The 18960-nt window shown below is 49.0% G+C and overlaps 3 protein-coding genes and 1 pseudogene across 3 annotated transcripts; all 4 read left to right on the top strand.

Moving 5' to 3' along the window:
• Positions 1-1509: 1509 nt before the first annotated feature.
• Positions 1510-2700, top strand: LOC120894239 (annotated as a pseudogene).
• Positions 2701-6687: 3987 nt separating this feature from the next.
• LOC120894230 lies at positions 6688-12279 on the top strand. Its single transcript, XM_040296703.1, has 4 exons — positions 6688-6909; positions 6973-9958; positions 11188-11732; positions 12214-12279. Exons 1-4 carry the CDS (start codon positions 6688-6690, stop codon positions 12277-12279), a joined length of 3819 nt encoding a protein of 1272 aa, XP_040152637.1.
• Positions 12231-13421, top strand: LOC120894179 (histone H1-like). The gene has a single exon (XM_040296614.1). It carries the CDS (start codon positions 12357-12359, stop codon positions 13107-13109), a length of 753 nt encoding a protein of 250 aa, XP_040152548.1. The 5' UTR covers positions 12231-12356; the 3' UTR covers positions 13110-13421.
• Positions 13422-16575: 3154 nt separating this feature from the next.
• LOC120894243 (histone H1-like) lies at positions 16576-17762 on the top strand. The gene has a single exon (XM_040296719.1). It carries the CDS (start codon positions 16698-16700, stop codon positions 17448-17450), a length of 753 nt encoding a protein of 250 aa, XP_040152653.1. The 5' UTR covers positions 16576-16697; the 3' UTR covers positions 17451-17762.
• The last annotated feature ends 1198 nt before the right edge of the window (positions 17763-18960 follow it).

Genomic DNA, 18960 nt, shown 5'->3' with positions numbered 1-18960 from the left:
TGTTTTGCGCATGCGGGGACGGATTGGAGCAGCTCCGGAACTGCCATATGCTGCCAGGTACCCAATCGTATTGCCACGTGACGCATGGATAACCCACCTGCTGGTCGACAAATTTCATCGCCGGTTTCGACACGCCAATAACGAAACCGTGGTGAACGAGCTGAGGCAGTATTTCCAGATCCCAAAGATGAGACGGTTGGTTTCAAAAGTGGTTCGGCAATGCGTGTTCTGCCATATACGACGAACATTGCCACAGATCCCCCGATGGCTCCATTACCGAAACAGCGGCTCACTGCATTCGTGAGGCCGTTCACATTTGTGGGACTGGACTACTTTGGACCGCTGTTGGTGAGGAGAGGAAGAGCACAGGAGAAACGATGGGTGGCGCTTTTCACATGCCTAACCATAAGAGCAATTCATTTAGAAGTTGTGAGTAGTCTTTCCACAGATTCCTGTATTTTGGCAGTGAGACGCTTTGTGGCCAGGAGAGGCGCTCCCGCCGAGGTGTTCAGCGACAACGGGACAAATTTCGTGGGAGCCAGCCAGCAGCTAAGGAAGGAAATCGACGAGCGCAACGATGCCTTAGCTGCGACCTTTACCAACGCGAACACCCGATGGACATTCAACCCCCCTGGCGCACCCCATATGGGAGGGGTATGGGAACGTATGGTGCGATCGGTGAAGGCTGCTATGAGTACGATGACGGAACTACAGCGTACACCCGATGATGAGACGCTGCTTACGGTGATAGTGGAAGCGGAGGGAATGATCAACACCCGCCCTCTGACGTACATCCCGCTGGAATCGGCGGATCAGGAGTCTCTTACTCCTAACCACTTCTTGCTGGGCAGTTCATTGGGAGTGAAGCAGAGACCGGTGGCGCCGACTAACCTTCAGACGGGGTTACGGAGCAACTGGAAAATGGTGCAACATATCCTGGACGGGTTTTGGAGACGGTGGATAAAAGAGTATCTTCCGGTGTTGGCACGGCAAAGCAAATGGTTTGAGACTGTGAGAGAGATTGAGGTTGGAGACATTGTTCTGATAGTCGACGGTGGCGCAAGGAATCAGTGGAAGAGAGGGATAGTAGAACGAGTGGTTTCGGGAGCCGACGGGCGGATACGACAAGCTTGGGTGCGAACAAACACAGGGACCCTCAGAAGGCCGGCGGCTAAACTTGCCTTATTAGAGATAAGAAAGGGTGACCAATAGCGTATTGGTCACGGGCTGGGGGATGTTACGAAAAGAACTTAGGCGAGCCCTGCAATTATCTACCAAACCGAGCGAAATTTGCGGCGAGTTAGAAATGATCGGGCGAACCCGATCGTGGCCGGAGCGCGATGAATACCACACGTGTGTGTGGGTGAGTGCTCGAGAGGCCGAAAAGGAAGAGGTTCGGGTTCGGGATATCGCAGGGCATACGGCAAGCGTACGCTAGCTGGCTGGCATCCACAAACAAGTGTAGCTCCGCATTCTCGTACACCTCCTCCTAGTGCTTACACATGTGTTTCCTCTCGAGTTCCCAAATTCGAGTCACCCCCGAGCATAGGCGAGCATAAGCATAAACATAAACATTGCTGTGTCAGTGTGTGAGTGAAAGCGAATAACCCCTCAAACAAGCGCGAAAGCAACTACGATGGCCGATTCCGCAGCGACCGAAGTCCCGGCTGCAGCAGCTGCTGCTGCCCCAGCCACCACGGCCAAGTCACCGAAGAAGCCAAAGGCGGCCGCCGGCCCCAAGAAGCCCAAGCAGCCAGCGGCACATCCCCCGATCAACGAGATGATGCTGGCCGCCGTCAAGGCACTCAACGAACGCAACGGTTCCTCGCTGCAGGCGATCAAGAAGTACGTGGCGGCCAACTACAAGGCTGACGTGACCAAGCTGGCCACTTTCTTCAAGAAGGCCCTCAAGACTGCCGTCGCCAACGGCAAGCTGGTCCAGACCAAGGGAACCGGTGCGTCGGGCTCGTTCAAGCTCTCGGCCGCAGCCAAGAAGCCAGCGGTAGAGAAGAAGAAGAAGGCAGCGGCCCCCAAGAAGTCGGCCTCTGCCGCGGACAAGAAGAAGAAGACCGCAGCCAAGAAGCCTGCCGGAGAGAAGAAGGCCGCCGCCAAGAAGACCACCAAGAAGGCTGACGGTGCCGCCGCCAAGAAACCGAAGGCCGCCGCAGCTAAGAAACCCAAGGCCGCCGACGGAGCGAAGAAAGCCGCCAAGAAACCGGCAGCCCCGAAGCAGAAATCCACCAAGCCATCCAAGGCCGCGGCTGCCAAGCCGAAAGCACCGAAACCAAAGAAGGCAGCAGCTCCCGCCAAGAAGGCCGCCGCTCCCAAGAAGGCTGCCGCACTAAGAAAGCCGCTGCCCCCAAAAAGGCAGCTGCAGCCAAGAAGTAAACCACCTACTACACGTTATACTGCATGCTTCTACGACAGCATTGCAATAACGCTCTCTTGGTTCCAAGCAACAGTCCTTTTCAGGACTACAAATCGAATCATTCAAGAACTTCATCATTTCATTCGAACACCTTCACGCAATAGCAATTACATAGATCGGCGGATTACTCCTGCTCGCTCGCATACTGAATGGCTTGTTCAGCTGACATGCCATCAAGTTTGTTGTCGTTTCTCTTTCTCTCGTTTTAGATTACATTTTGGTACGCACAACAGGAATTCATCCCAACGGCCAAGCCTTAAGGCCAGCTCGCACATCGTCTACTTATTCTCAACTCCGCTGTGATTCCGAAAAACATAGGCAAAACTACATGGATGCAGCAGGTCCTGCATGTCGAAGTATAGCGGAAACGTCTTGTACAGGAGAATCGAACCTTCAAGCGTGTTCCAAGCTCTGCGACCTCTTCATTTCCGCAAGTCCTAAGCTCTGAATTATCAGAGTGGAAAATGTATGGCTCTGTTTGAGAAAATGACGCTCATCTATTTTGGCTCCATCCCAACAATTTTAATACCCAAGAGCAGGTAATGACGGTTAGTGCATGTTACGACAATGTCCAACGAAACCTCACTATGAACATGCTCTCTAGCGACGTACTCGCGACGAACATGGTTTTTCTGAGATTGAGCCAGTTTTGCCATACGCCACTATGGGTCGAATGTGCCTTGAATGGCCTATTGGTACCCTAGCCGTTCGGTACCATTGAAATCATTTACGACCGGTCCAACGATGATGCCTACCCGTAATGTACTGTACTACTCAAATTAAACGGGCTCATCCAAAATTACATTTCTAACTAAACCATCGTTTGAGGTGCCATATTACATTGAAGGTAGTACCAACAACTGAACGAACCTAATAACTATACCCATTTTAGGATACAGATATCATCATGTACCTATACTTCTTCCACCTTACATGATGCTGTGTCCTAATTAGTACCACACACTTCTTCTACTGGTGTGATAATCTCAACTTTTCCGCGATCCTTTAAGACTTTGTCTGTTCACTCACCTTAAGCTCGCGCCGCAATATCCTGCTTTAGCTGCTACCATCATGTCGTTCAAGAGCAAGAGGCGAAAGAACTCCTTACGAGCCAAAACGTCTATCTAACATATCATCAACAACATGTTTTTGGGTTAGTTGAGCTTATATGCTTCCAACATTAAGAAAATGCTTCTATTTACATACTAACGTCGTTTCGTCGCTTGCCAACACATCAAGCAAGGGCACTCGCTAACAACATGCCATTGAAGCAATCACACCTACTCTAATTTCCATTTTTCCTCTGTAGGGGTTTCCAAATCACTAATTAATGTCTGCAACCGTTTCTTTATTCCAAGCTTGCTCAAATACGACAAATACTTTTTAATCTGCTGACTTCTTCATTTGCAAGACGTTTTAAACAGACTAGTAAAACAGATGCCGGCCTCGTAGTACAGTCGTCAACTCGTACGACTTAACAACATGCCCGTCATGGGTTCAATCCCCAAATAGGACGTAGGACTGACTATCCTGCTATGGGGGGAATCAATTAGTCACTGAAAGCCAAGCCCACAAGTGGGTACAGGCAGGCCTTGACCGACATCGGTTGTTGAGCCAAAGAAGAAGAAGAAGTAAAACAGATAATGTTGTCTATGTCTAATCAAAATTAACATTATGGATATTTATGATCACCAATCTATTTTAAGACAAAACTTATTCTATATAACAAAGCTGTACATATTTGGTGTTCACCGCATGTAGCTCTTTTTCCAACAAATATGTGTATGTCCACTCTTCTATTATTAGTTTTCCATATTTTTTTATTCATTTATAAATAAATAATGATAACGCCCACCCATTAGCTAATGACACGACCAAAAGACACATCGGCATTGGTTCTAGTTCCTATCGCGGTAGGCGGACTATAAAATTATGTTGTCTTTTACAGATCACATAAAAGATTATAAACAGAAGACACGAATACTTTACTCATTTCCAGGAGATATCTCAAAACCGCATGCCGTTTTACCAGAAAATTTACCCGGTTCGGGTTACGAGAAAATATGATAGGCCTGAATAATGCCAAATGCTTCAATTTTTATGCGTCCTGAAATCCACGAGCGAAAACGGTCTCTGTTGGATTACAAGGGAACTATGAGTGCTTTTTTTCAAACTTGCCAGTTCAAAAGCTGTGCCCATAACAAAGATCACGCAATTGAACGCACGAATATCCTCATTAAGACAATCGACTATGCTATATGCTCTTCCGCCGAGATGATTAAGTGAGACATAATGTATGATTATGTGCAATCAATTTTGAGCGTTTGTTTTATTTCGTTTCGGTATGTTTAAATCTTTCAGAAAAACGGCACTATACACTCCATTGGGTCAAGTTTCAGCCAGCACCACAATCATCTAGACAATTTCCTCAAGAGCATCTAGACAATTCATTCAAATTTCGCTCCACATGGTGATCATGAGAGGCTCGTTGTATCATGTCCTCAATCAGACTGTTAGAAGACATCCTCATAAAAATGCCTTGAGTGTTTTTTTCACCTGACTGTTATGTTGTCCGGCCGGATGTTACGCCACTGGCTAATGATACAAGCCTCACACCTTTGGTCTGGAATGCTCCCGGAATCTAATAACAAACACATTGCATGACAATTACCTGTGGACTACTCCGACCACATTTCATGCCGATTGTGGTTCCTTGTTCCTAAATTGCACCGATCCTGTGACTCGATCCACATCGGCTTCCATACGCCATCCGTAGCATATCATCTCTGACGCACATCTGTCAAACGCCACGTAGAGCAAACTTTACTTGCATTGCCTTGGTGAATTGTGGAACATTATTGATCATATCGAAGTTAATACAAGTTTAAGTACGCATTTTTTATCAAAATTTTCATTTACCATACATAAAAATGCATAGAACATGAATTATTTCTTACTATCTCGATACACCAAGCCAACCCAAACAAGCAAACGTCACTCGGTTTTCGATCGATTTGACGCTGGGGAGATGCATTTTGTTTTGCCATTTTAATACACTTTGCTGCTACCATATATCGTTCATTTGATGTACTTTGGTAGGAAAAATGTTAAACTCACTATTTTACCACTCTTGAGGTGTCGGAAATGCGGTTTACAAGAGATATACCACAAAACATCCCATCCTATCGCTGCAGCGTCGCGCAAATCCGCACTTCTATCGCTATTTTCGTCTTCTGTAGAGATAGTTTAGAGGTAAACTATACATTTTTAGAAAGCCTAACATTTTGCCAACCCGAACCAATCATCTTATTCAAGTGTTCAGAGCAAAAATGTGGTTATTTTCGGTAGTAAGTACAACAGTATTTTTGCAACTTTCTTTGACAACCGCATCGAAAATCTGACATAAGCTTTCCATGTTGTTACGAAAAGAACTTAGGCGAGCCCTGCAATTATCTACCAAACCGAGCGAAATTTGCGGCGAGTTAGAAATGATCGGGCGAACCCGATCGTGGCCGGAGCGCGATGAATACCACACGTGTGTGTGGGTGAGTGCTCGAGAGGCCGAAAAGGAAGAGGTTCGGGTTCGGGATATCGCAGGGCATTCGGCAAGCGTACGAGCAGGGAACGGGTTGGCAGAGAGCGATAGGCGAACCTTTTTTGTAGTTTAATTTTTCATCTTTTTTCTTTGCCTAACTGGATAGATTTGCTTAGTACATACAGTTCAACTTTAGTTAATCTTGGGTGAAAATAAAGACATTATTGTAGAGCTAACTCACAAACGCCTACTACGCGCCTCCTTGTGCTTACACTCTTTTGCCTACAAAAAAAGGGTTCTTCAGTGCGTTAAGTGTAATAGTGAAGAACAATGGGACCGAAGAAAGCACGTGGTTGCAAGGCGTGGTGGCATTTCTCGTGTGCCGGTATAACGGCATCCGTAGAAGCCGTAGAGAAATGTGCGTGGTTGTGCGAGGAGTGTGCCAGGAAGACGCTGAGAGAGCAATCATCGCCACGCGAGGGCAATAAGGAGCCCAAGGAAGGAACCTCGAAACACGTGGATGGGGATCTCGTTCGTAACCTCAGTTTGGAAGCAGCGACGGATGGCGGGGCGCGCCCGGTTACAAACCCACAGAGGCGGCCGCTTTTATCGCTCGATGAGGCCAACGACGAGATAGCGCCAGGAACATCGACCCACGTGGCAGGGGGGACCCGTACATAACCTCAACCATAATGCTGCGACGGAAGGCGGGGTGCGCCCGGTCATGACACCAAAGAGCCGGCCGCTTTCATCGCTCGATGAGGCCGACAGAGGTAAAACGTCTGTCTCATCGAACCTCGTGCACAGAGGATCGTGTCCTAACCTCAACCTGGATGCGGCAAGTGATGACGTGGCACGTCAACTCGCCGTGCTGAAGCGGCGACAGGAGGTGGAGAAACGGCGCATGGAGCTTGAACTGCAGCTGAAGTTCGTGCAGGAGGAAGAGGCACTTCTCGGGTTTGGGGAAAATAAGTCTTTTTCAATTTCACCACAACTTAACTCTTTTCAGACTGAAAAGAGAACAGTGAAACGCAGCGAAGAAGAAAAAGAGGAACCAGACCTAACTCCACGACAAGAGGCTGCGCGGCACATGGTTTCTAAAGAGCTCCCAGTTTTCTCCGGTGATCCCGCTGAATGGCCAATTTTTATATCGCACTACGAGTATACTACCAGGCGATGTGGATACTCGAATTGGGAGAATATGCTGCGCCTGCAAAAGTGCCTGAAAGGACCTGCCCTCGAAGCTGTTCGGAGTCGATTGGTGTTACCGGACGTAGTTCCGCAGGTTATCGAGAAGCTACGTTCCAAATATGGGCGGCCGGTGCACTTAATTAAAACATTCATCGAGAAGGTGCGGAAGATTCCGGCACCCCAAACTGACAAGCTGGACAGTTTAGTCGAGTATGGGGAAGCAGTGCAGTGTATGGTGGACCATATGGTTGCGGCTGGTGAACGTGCGCATATCACCAACCCGCTCTTGCTGCAAGAGGTGGTCGGCAAGTTACCAACGGATCAACAGTTACGTTGGTCGCATCACATCCGCGGAATGACCTCGGTAGATCTGTCCGCATTCAGCGACTACATGGAGGATTTGGCTGAAGACGCTGCGAGGCTGACGACAATTGACTCTCCTTCAGTGCGCGGGACCAGCAAGGGAAGGCCTACGAAGGGCTACGTCCACGCGCACGTGGATCCAGATGGAGCGACAACGTCCAGCGCGGCTGAGAGGCAGTGTGTATCCTGTAACGTCGCGGGGCATGTATTGTCGACATGCAGTAATTTTCGAGGACTGTCGGTAAAGGATCGATGGAGGCGAGCGCGTGAGCTATCGGTGTGCTTTAGCTGCCTGGAGAAGCACAATTGGCGATCGTGCAAAAATCGCTCTCGTTGTGGAATCAACGATTGTGCATTCCGACATCACGCGCTTCTACACGACCCGGATGCAATAGAGTCGCCTTCTACTGCAGACCGAGAACGGCGGCACTTCCCGAGAACCAGTGGAAGTCAGACGCACCAGGTAATAAATAATTATCATCAGTCGAATCCGATGTCGGCGCTTTTTAGAATCGTTCCAGTAACAGCGTATGGACCCGGAGTTATGATAAAAACCTTCGCGTTCCTGGACGAAGGTTCGTCAATGACGCTGATGGACGAAGACCTGGCAAAGCAGTTAGGGGTGAAGGGAGATAGACGACCTCTATGTATCAAGTGGACAGGTGATACGACTAGGGTCGAGCCGGCGTCGATGATGATCGATTTACAGATCGGACCTGTGACGTCGACAAAAAGGTTCACCCTGAAAGCTGTGCGGACTGTCACCAGCCTTAGCCTCCCACAGCAAACTTTCACGATGGATGACAAGAGATGGGACCATCTTAAGCAGCTGCCATTACCGGAGTACCGTGATGCTCGGCCTCAGTTGTTGATCGGGCTGGACAACCTTCGATTGGCGGTGCCGCTGAAGACGCGTGAAGGCCTTGCAGGGGAACCGGTTGCCGTAAAGACTCGGCTTGGATGGTGCGTGTACGGAAAGACGGCTGGAAGCCAAATCGGAAGGGTGCTGCATATGTGCGAGTGTGGAGCATCGGACGAAAACTCCACCATCCAGGGGGCCTTACGCAAGTTTTATGAGTTGGAGCAACTCGGGACTGTCTCCAGTGACGTGCCTGATCCAGATGAACGAAGGGCACTGACGATCCTGGAAACAACGACGGTGCGGATTGGTAATCGGTTTGAAAGCGGTCTGTTGTGGAAGACAGACAACGTGGAGCTTCCTTCGAGCTTGGGTATGGCGCGTCGCAGGCTGGAATGCCTGGAAAGAAGAATGGAACGTGACCCTAAGCTGAAAACCGTGGTGCACCATCACATAGCCGATATGATGGAAAAGGGTTACATCCACAAGGCGACGTCTGCTGAGCTTGCAGAGTGTAATTCGAAGCGAATTTGGTACCTGCCGTTGGGAGTGGTTACCAATCCAAAGAAGCCAGGGAAGGTGCGCATCATCTGGGACGCCGCTGCTAAGGTACAAGGTACGTCCCTAAATGACATGTTGCTGAAGGGGCCGGACGAGTTAATTTCTTTGCCAGGGGTGCTGTTCCGGTTTCGAATGTACGGGATAGCGGTGTGCGCTGATGCCAAGGAAATGTTCCTGCAAATACGCATGCGCGACGAAGACAAGCATGCGCAGCGGTTCCTGTGGCGGGAAGATCCTGCTGACGATATCGCAACGTATTTCGTGGACGTCGTTACCTTTGGGTCAGCCTGCTCCCCAGCCACCGCACAATACGTGAAAAACCGGAACGCCAGGGAACATGCCGAAAAATACCCTCGTGCCGTACGTGGCATCTTGACCAGCACGTATGTCGACGACTATTTGGATAGTTTCGGAACACTCGAAGCCAGTCGAGTATCCAGAGAAGTCAGGGGAATCTTCTCGAACGGCGGGTTCGTACTCCGGAACTGGGTTTCCAACAATCCGGTTGTTTTGGAACGGCTGGGCGGCGAAAGCTCCAGTCCCGGTATGAAGAGTTTGACCTCTACGGCGGATGATGGAGAACGGGTGCTCGGATTGCGGTGGAACCCGAGCTCGGACCAATTGTCCTTTTACACGCAGGCGTGTGTGGGAATGGCGGAGATATTTGAGACGGAGTGTACCCCTACCAAGCGAGAAGTGCTCAAATGCGTGATGTCACTCTTTGATCCGCTTGGACTGTTGGCCAATTTTACCATCCATGGAAGGATCTTGATTCAAGACCTTTGGCGAGCTGGTACCGGTTGGGATGAGGCCATCAGTCCCGGTCAAATGCGAGATTGGCGTAGATGGGTGGATGTTTTTCCTCTGATAGCCCAGCTTAGGATTCCGAGGTGCTACTTCCCGGAGGCACGAGAGAAAGTGTACGAGAATGCGGAGCTACACTTGTTTGTGGATGCCAGCCAGCTAGCGTACGCATGCGTTCTGTATTTACGGGTCGTCGATTCTGAAGGAGAACCGCATTGTACCATGCTATGCGGAAAGGCAAAGGTTGCCCCTCTGAAGCCTTTGACGATACCAAAGATGGAGTTACAAGCCTGCTTGTTAGGTGCACGGATTCTGAAGTCCACGGAACAGCATCACCCGATTCCTGTCAAAAACGGGTGCTCTGGACGGACAGCACGGTGGCGCTATCATGGATACATGCCGACCCTAGGAATTACAGGCCATTTGTTGCGAATAGAGTGGCGGAGATTCAGGAGAACACCAACGTGAATGAGTGGCGATGGGTGCCCACTCAGGACAATCCAGCAGACGAAGCTACCAAATGGAAAGGGCGTGCGAACTTCAACTGGGATGGCATTTGGTTCCAGGGTCCATCATTTCTGCTGCAGGATGAAGAGTCTTGGCCGACGAGAAGACTCGTTTCAACTACTCCGGAGGAAGAGATACGGCGGGTCAACCTTCACCGTGAGAAGTTGAATCCTGGACTTCTCCCTCTAAAAGCTGAACGCTTCAGCCGCCTGGAAAGAATGATCAGGACGTTGGCGTGGATTGTCAGGTACGTGGACAATTTGATGAGAAAGGTGGGAGGAGCCCCTCTACACCTTGGGATCCTCTCTCAAGACGAATTGGAGAGAGCGGAGACGATCGCGTGGAAGCAAGCGCAAGGGGAATATTTTCAGGATGAAGTACGAGTCCTGAGTGTCGGTGAGGGAACAGGAAGGAGTACCGTGCCTAAGGAAAGTCCTATCTATGGTCTCTTACCCTACGCGGATGAGTGTGGTGTTTTGCGCATGCGGGGACGGATTGGAGCAGCTCCGGAACTGCCATATGCTGCCAGGTACCCAATCGTATTGCCACGTGACGCATGGATAACCCACCTGCTGGTCGACAAATTTCATCGCCGGTTTCGACACGCCAATAACGAAACCGTGGTGAACGAGCTGAGGCAGTATTTCCAGATCCCAAAGATGAGACGGTTGGTTTCAAAAGTGGTTCGGCAATGCGTGTTCTGCCATATACGACGAACATTGCCACAGATCCCCCCGATGGCTCCATTACCGAAACAGCGGCTCACTGCATTCGTGAGGCCGTTCACATTTGTGGGACTGGACTACTTTGGACCGCTGTTGGTGAGGAGAGGAAGAGCACAGGAGAAACGATGGGTGGCGCTTTTCACATGCCTAACCATAAGAGCAATTCATTTAGAAGTTGTGAGTAGTCTTTCCACAGATTCCTGTATTTTGGCAGTGAGACGCTTTGTGGCCAGGAGAGGCGCTCCCGCCGAGGTGTTCAGCGACAACGGGACAAATTTCGTGGGAGCCAGCCAGCAGCTAAGGAAGGAAATCGACGAGCGCAACGATGCCTTAGCTGCGACCTTTACCAACGCGAACACCCGATGGACATTCAACCCCCCTGGCGCACCCCATATGGGAGGGGTATGGGAACGTATGGTGCGATCGGTGAAGGCTGCTATGAGTACGATGACGGAACTACAGCGTACACCCGATGATGAGACGCTGCTTACGGTGATAGTGGAAGCGGAGGGAATGATCAACACCCGCCCTCTGACGTACATCCCGCTGGAATCGGCGGATCAGGAGTTTCTTACTCCTAACCACTTCTTGCTGGGCAGTTCATCGGGAGTGAAGCAGAGACCGGTGGCGCCGACTAACCTTCAGACGGGGTTACGGAGCAACTGGAAAATGGTGCAACATATCCTGGACGGGTTTTGGAGACGGTGGATAAAAGAGTATCTTCCGGTGTTGGCACGGCAAAGCAAATGGTTTGAGACTGTGAGAGAGATTGAGGTTGGAGACATTGTTCTGATAGTCGACGGTGGCGCAAGGAATCAGTGGAAGAGAGGGATAGTAGAACGAGTGGTTTCGGGAGCCGACGGGCGGATACGACAAGCTTGGGTGCGAACAAACACAGGGACCCTCAGAAGGCCGGCGGCTAAACTTGCCTTATTAGAGATAAGAAAGGGTGACCAATAGCGTATTGGTCACGGGCTGGGGGATGTTACGAAAAGAACTTAGGCGAGCCCTGCAATTATCTACCAAACCGAGCGAAATTTGCGGCGAGTTAGAAATGATCGGGCGAACCCGATCGTGGCCGAGCGCGATGAATACCACACGTGTGTGTGGGTGAGTGCTCGAGAGGCCGAAAAGGAAGAGGTTCGGGTTCGGGATATCGCAGGGCATACGGCAAGCGTACGCTAGCTGGCTGGCATCCACAAACAAGTGTAGCTCCGCATTCTCGTACACCTCCTCCTAGTGCTTACACATGTGTTTCCTCTCGAGTTCCCAAATTCGAGTCACCCCCGAGCATAGGCGAGCATAAGCATAAACATAAACATTGCTGTGTCAGTGTGTGAGTGAAAGCGAATAACCCCTCAAACAAGCGCGAAAGCAACTACGATGGCCGATTCCGCAGCGACCGAAGTCCCGGCTGCAGCAGCTGCTGCTGCCCCAGCCACCACGGCCAAGTCACCGAAGAAGCCAAAGGCGGCCGCCGGCCCCAAGAAGCCCAAGCAGCCAGCGGCACATCCCCCGATCAACGAGATGATGCTGGCCGCCGTCAAGGCACTCAACGAACGCAACGGTTCCTCGCTGCAGGCGATCAAGAAGTACGTGGCGGCCAACTACAAGGCTGACGTGACCAAGCTGGCCACTTTCTTCAAGAAGGCCCTCAAGACTGCCGTCGCCAACGGCAAGCTGGTCCAGACCAAGGGAACCGGTGCGTCGGGCTCGTTCAAGCTCTCGGCCGCAGCCAAGAAGCCAGCGGTAGAGAAGAAGAAGAAGGCAGCGGCCCCCAAGAAGTCGGCCTCTGCCGCGGACAAGAAGAAGAAGACCGCAGCCAAGAAGCCTGCCGGAGAGAAGAAGGCCGCCGCCAAGAAGACCACCAAGAAGGCTGACGGTGCCGCCGCCAAGAAACCGAAGGCCGCCGCAGCTAAGAAACCCAAGGCCGCCGACGGAGCGAAGAAAGCCGCCAAGAAACCGGCAGCCCCGAAGCAGAAATCCACCAAGCCATCCAAGGCCGCGGCTGCCAAGCCGAAAGCACCGAAACCAAAGAAGGCAGCAGCTCCCGCCAAGAAGGCCGCCGCTCCCAAGAAGGCTGCCGCACCCAAGAAAGCCGCTGCCCCCAAAAAGGCAGCTGCAGCCAAGAAGTAAACCACCTACTACACGTTATACTGCATGCTTCTACGACAGCATTGCAATAACGCTCTCTTGGTTCCAAGCAACAGTCCTTTTCAGGACTACAAATCGAATCATTCAAGAACTTCATCATTTCATTCGAACACCTTCACGCAATAGCAATTACATAGATCGGCGGATTACTCCTGCTCGCTCGCATACTGAATGGCTTGTTCAGCTGACATGCCATCAAGTTTGTTGTCGTTTCTCTTTCTCTCGTTTTAGATTACATTTTGGTACGCACAACAGGAATTCATCCCAACGGCCAAGCCTTAAGGCCAGCTCGCACATCGTCTACTTATTCTCAACTCCGCTGTGATTCCGAAAAACATAGGCAAAACTACATGGATGCAGCAGGTCCTGCATGTCGAAGTATAGCGGAAACGTCTTGTACAGGAGAATCGAACCTTCAAGCGTGTTCCAAGCTCTGCGACCTCTTCATTTCCGCAAGTCCTAAGCTCTGAATTATCAGAGTGGAAAATGTATGGCTCTGTTTGAGAAAATGACGCTCATCTATTTTGGCTCCATCCCAACAATTTTAATACCCAAGAGCAGGTAATGACGGTTAGTGCATGTTACGACAATGTCCAACGAAACCTCACTATGAACATGCTCTCTAGCGACGTACTCGCGACGAACATGGTTTTTCTGAGATTGAGCCAGTTTTGCCATACGCCACTATGGGTCGAATGTGCCTTGAATGGCCTATTGGTACCCTAGCCGTTCGGTACCATTGAAATCATTTACGACCGGTCCAACGATGATGCCTACCCGTAATGTACTGTACTACTCAAATTAAACGGGCTCATCCAAAATTACATTTCTAACTAAACCATCGTTTGAGGTGCCATATTACATTGAAGGTAGTACCAACAACTGAACGAACCTAATAACTATACCCATTTTAGGATACAGATATCATCATGTACCTATACTTCTTCCACCTTACATGATGCTGTGTCCTAATTAGTACCACACACTTCTTCTACTGGTGTGATAATCTCAACTTTTCCGCGATCCTTTAAGACTTTGTCTGTTCACTCACCTTAAGCTCGCGCCGCAATATCCTGCTTTAGCTGCTACCATCATGTCGTTCAAGAGCAAGAGGCGAAAGAACTCCTTACGAGCCAAAACGTCTATCTAACATATCATCAACAACATGTTTTTGGGTTAGTTGAGCTTATATGCTTCCAACATTAAGAAAATGCTTCTATTTACATACTAACGTCGTTTCGTCGCTTGCCAACACATCAAGCAAGGGCACTCGCTAACAACATGCCATTGAAGCAATCACACCTACTCTAATTTCCATTTTTCCTCTGTAGGGGTTTCAAATCACTAATTAATGTCTGCAACCGTTTCTTTATTCCAAGCTTGCTCAAATACGACAAATACTTTTTAATCTGCTGACTTCTTCATTTGCAAGACGTTTTAAACAGACTAGTAAAACAGATGCCGGCCTCGTAGTACAGTCGTCAACTCGTACGACTTAACAACATGCCCGTCATGGGTTCAATCCCCAAATAGGACGTAGGACTGACTATCCTGCTATGGGGGGAATCAATTAGTCACTGAAAGCCAAGCCCACAAGTGGGTACAGGCAGGCCTTGACCGACATCGGTTGTTGAGCCAAAGAAGAAGAAGAAGTAAAACAGATAATGTTGTCTATGTCTAATCAAAATTAACATTATGGATATTTATGATCACCAATCTATTTTAAGACAAAACTTATTCTATATAACAAAGCTGTACATATTTGGTGTTCACCGCATGTAGCTCTTTTTCCAACAAATATGTGTATGTCCACTCTTCTATTATTAGTTTTCCATATTTTTTTTATTCATTTATAAATAAATAATGATAACGCCCACCCATTAGCTAATGACACGACCAAAAGACACATCGGCATTGGTTCTAGTTCCTATCGCGGTAGGCGGACTATAAAATTATGTTGTCTTTTACAGATCACATAAAAGATTATAAACAGAAGACACGAATACTTTACTCATTTCCAGGAGATATCTCAAAACCGCATGCCGTTTTACCAGAAAATTTACCCGGTTCGGGTTACGAGAAAATATGATAGGCCTGAATAATGCCAAATGCTTCAATTTTTATGCGTCCTGAAATCCACGAGCGAAAACGGTCTCTGTTGGATTACAAGGGAACTATGAGTGCTTTTTTTCAAACTTGCCAGTTCAAAAGCTGTGCCCATAACAAAGATCACGCAATTGAACGCACGAATATCCTCATTAAGACAATCGACTATGCTATATGCTCTTCCGCCGAGATGATTAAGTGAGACATAATGTATGATTATGTGCAATCAATTTTGAGCGTTTGTTTTATTTCGTTTCGGTATGTTTAAATCTTTCAGAAAAACGGCACTATACACTCCATTGGGTCAAGTTTCAGCCAGCACCACAATCATCTAGACAATTTCCTCAAGAGCATCTAGACAATTCATTCAAATTTCGCTCCACATGGTGATCATGAGAGGCTCGTTGTATCATGTCCTCAATCAGACTGTTAGAAGACATCCTCATAAAAATGCCTTGAGTGTTTTTTTTCACCTGACTGTTATGTTGTCCGGCCGGATGTTACGCCACTGGCTAATGATACAAGCCTCACACCTTTGGTCTGGAATGCTCCCGGAATCTAATAACAAACACATTGCATGACAATTACCTGTGGACTACTCCGACCACATTTCATGCCGATTGTGGTTCCTTGTTCCTAAATTGCACCGATCCTGTGACTCGATCCACATCGGCTTCCATACGCCATCCGTAGCATATCATCTCTGACGCACATCTGTCAAACGCCACGTAGAGCAAACTTTACTTGCATTGCCTTGGTGAATTGTGGAACATTATTGATCATATCGAAGTTAATACAAGTTTAAGTACGCATTTTTTATCAAAATTTTCATTTACCATACATAAAAATGCATAGAACATGAATTATTTCTTACTATCTCGATACACCAAGCCAACCCAAATAAGCAAACGTCACTCGGTTTTCGATCGATTTGACGCTGGGGAGATGCATTTTGTTTTGCCATTTTAATACACTTTGCTGCTACCATATATCGTTCATTTGATGTACTTTGGTAGGAAAAATGTTAAACTCACTATTTTACCACTCTTGAGGTGTCGGAAATGCGGTTTACAAGAGATATACCACAAAACATCCCATCCTATCGCTGCAGCGTCGCGCAAATCCGCACTTCTATCGCTATTTTCGTCTTCTGTAGAGATAGTTTAGAGGTAAACTATACATTTTTAGAAAGCCTAACATTTTGCCAACCCGAACCAATCATCTTATTCAAGTGTTCAGAGCAAAAATGTGGTTATTTTCGGTAGAAAGTACAACAGTATTTTTGCAACTTTCTTTGACAACCGCATCGAAAATCTGACATAAGCTTTCCATGTGTTTCCTCTCGAGTTCCCAAATTCGAGTCACCCCCGAGCATAGGCGAGCATAAGCATAAACATAAACATTGCTGTGTCAGTGTGTGAGTGAAAGCGAATAACCCCTCAAACAAGCGCGAAAGCAACTACGATGGCCGATTCCGCAGCGACCGAAGTCCCGGCTGCAGCAGCTGCTGCTGCCCCAGCCACCACGGCCAAGTCACCGAAGAAGCCAAAGGCGGCCGCCGGCCCCAAGAAGCCCAAGCAGCCAGCGGCACATCCTCCGATCAACGAGATGATGCTGGCCGCCGTCAAGGCACTCAACGAACGCAACGGTTCCTCGCTGCAGGCGATCAAGAAGTACGTGGCGGCCAACTACAAGGCTGACGTGACCAAGCTGGCCACTTTCTTCAAGAAGGCCCTCAAGACTGCCGTCGCCAACGGCAAGCTGGTCCAGACCAAGGGAACCGGTGCGTCGGGCTCGTTCAAGCTCTCGGCCGCAGCCAAGAAGCCAGCGGTAGAGAAGAAGAAGAAGGCAGCGGCCCCCAAGAAGTCGGCCTCTGCCGCGGACAAGAAGAAGAAGACCGCAGCCAAGAAGCCTGCCGGAGAGAAGAAGGCCGCCGCCAAGAAGACCACCAAGAAGGCTGACGGTGCCGCCGCCAAGAAACCGAAGGCCGCCGCAGCTAAGAAACCCAAGGCCGCCGACGGAGCGAAGAAAGCCGCCAAGAAACCGGCAGCCCCGAAGCAGAAATCCACCAAGCCATCCAAGGCCGCGGCTGCCAAGCCGAAAGCACCGAAACCAAAGAAGGCAGCAGCTCCCGCCAAGAAGGCCGCCGCTCCCAAGAAGGCTGCCGCACCCAAGAAAGCCGCTGCCCCCAAAAAGGCAGCTGCAGCCAAGAAGTAAACCACCTACTACACGTTATACTGCATGCTTCTACGACAGTATTGCAATAACGCTCTCTTGGTTCCAAGCAACAGTCCTTTTCAGGACTACAAATCGAATCATTCAAGAACTTCATCATTTCATTCGAACACCTTCACGCAATAGCAATTACATAGATCGGCGGATTACTCCTGCTCGCTCGCATACTGAATGGCTTGTTCAGCTGACATGCCATCAAGTTTGTTGTCGTTTCTCTTTCTCTCGTTTTAGATTACATTTTGGTACGCACAACAGGAATTCATCCCAACGGCCAAGCCTTAAGGCCAGCTCGCACATCGTCTACTTATTCCCAACTCCGCTGTGATTCCGAAAAAACATAGGCAAAACTACATGGATGCAGCAGGCCCTGACTGTCGAAGTATAGCGGAAACGTCTTGTACAGGAGAATCGAACCTTCAAGCGTGTTCCAGACTCTGCGACCTCTTCATTTCCGCAAGTCCTAAGCTCTGAATTATCAGAGTGGAAAATTTATGGCTCTGTTTGTGAAAATGACGCTCATCTATTTTGGCTCCATCCCAACAATGTTAATACCCAAGAGCAGGTAATGACGGTTAGTGCATGCTACGACAATGCCCAACGAAACCTCACTATGTACATGCTCTCTAGCGACGTACTCGCGACGAACATGGTTTTTCTGAGATTGAGCCAATTTTGCCATACGCCACTATGGGTCGAATGTGCCTTGAATGGCCTATTGGTACCCTAGCCGTTCGGTACCATTTATATCATTTACGACCGGTCCAACGATGATGCCTACCCGTAATGTACTGTACTACTCAAATTAAACGGGCTCATCCAAAATTACATTTCTAACTAACCCATCGTTTGAGGTGCCATATTAGATTGAAGGTAGTACCAACAACTGAACGAACCTAACAATTAATACCTATACCTATTTTAGGATACTGATATCATCGTGTACACCTATTGGCTTAAAAATAGGTACTTATTTTTTGCAGAAAGACATAGTTCTTTTCAGAATTATTTGGTAGCCCTGAAAAGGGCTGTTTAAGTGGTGGTTGGGAGGTGGTGTTGCGGTGTTCCACAGAGCGAAAACACATTCTAATGGCCAATGTGTTCACCATTATTGCCTTTCACTGCCTGGCAGCGCGTAGCTGCCTCGGACGATGAGTTTCTGGCATGTGCTTACGGGTAAGCGTTTCCCTGGCAACGTGCCCATGGCGCATCGGCTGAGGGTGCATGCTGGTTCCGGAAGCTGCTGATGTTTTTCGGCAAACCGAATGCGCGCTTCTACGTGGTGCGACAGGAGCTTCCGAACCTTCCTTCCGCTTGCGAACTCTCTGGGCACCGAACCCAGCGTCGTGTAAACGGCGAGACACCGTCTTCGACGAAACTTGCAATCCAAGTTCCTGCTTGATTCGAGTGCAAGTTTTGGAAGGGTCTGCCCTGCTCTTTTTAATAATCTGCGCGTCAACGTTAGCCGTTGTTTTCCGCGGACGACCTGTCGACT

The sequence above is a fragment of the Anopheles arabiensis genome, chromosome 2 (genome assembly GCF_016920715.1).
Source record: "Anopheles arabiensis isolate DONGOLA chromosome 2, AaraD3, whole genome shotgun sequence".
Taxonomy (NCBI): domain Eukaryota; kingdom Metazoa; phylum Arthropoda; class Insecta; order Diptera; family Culicidae; genus Anopheles; species Anopheles arabiensis.
This window is presented reverse-complemented; position numbering and strand designations above follow the sequence as displayed.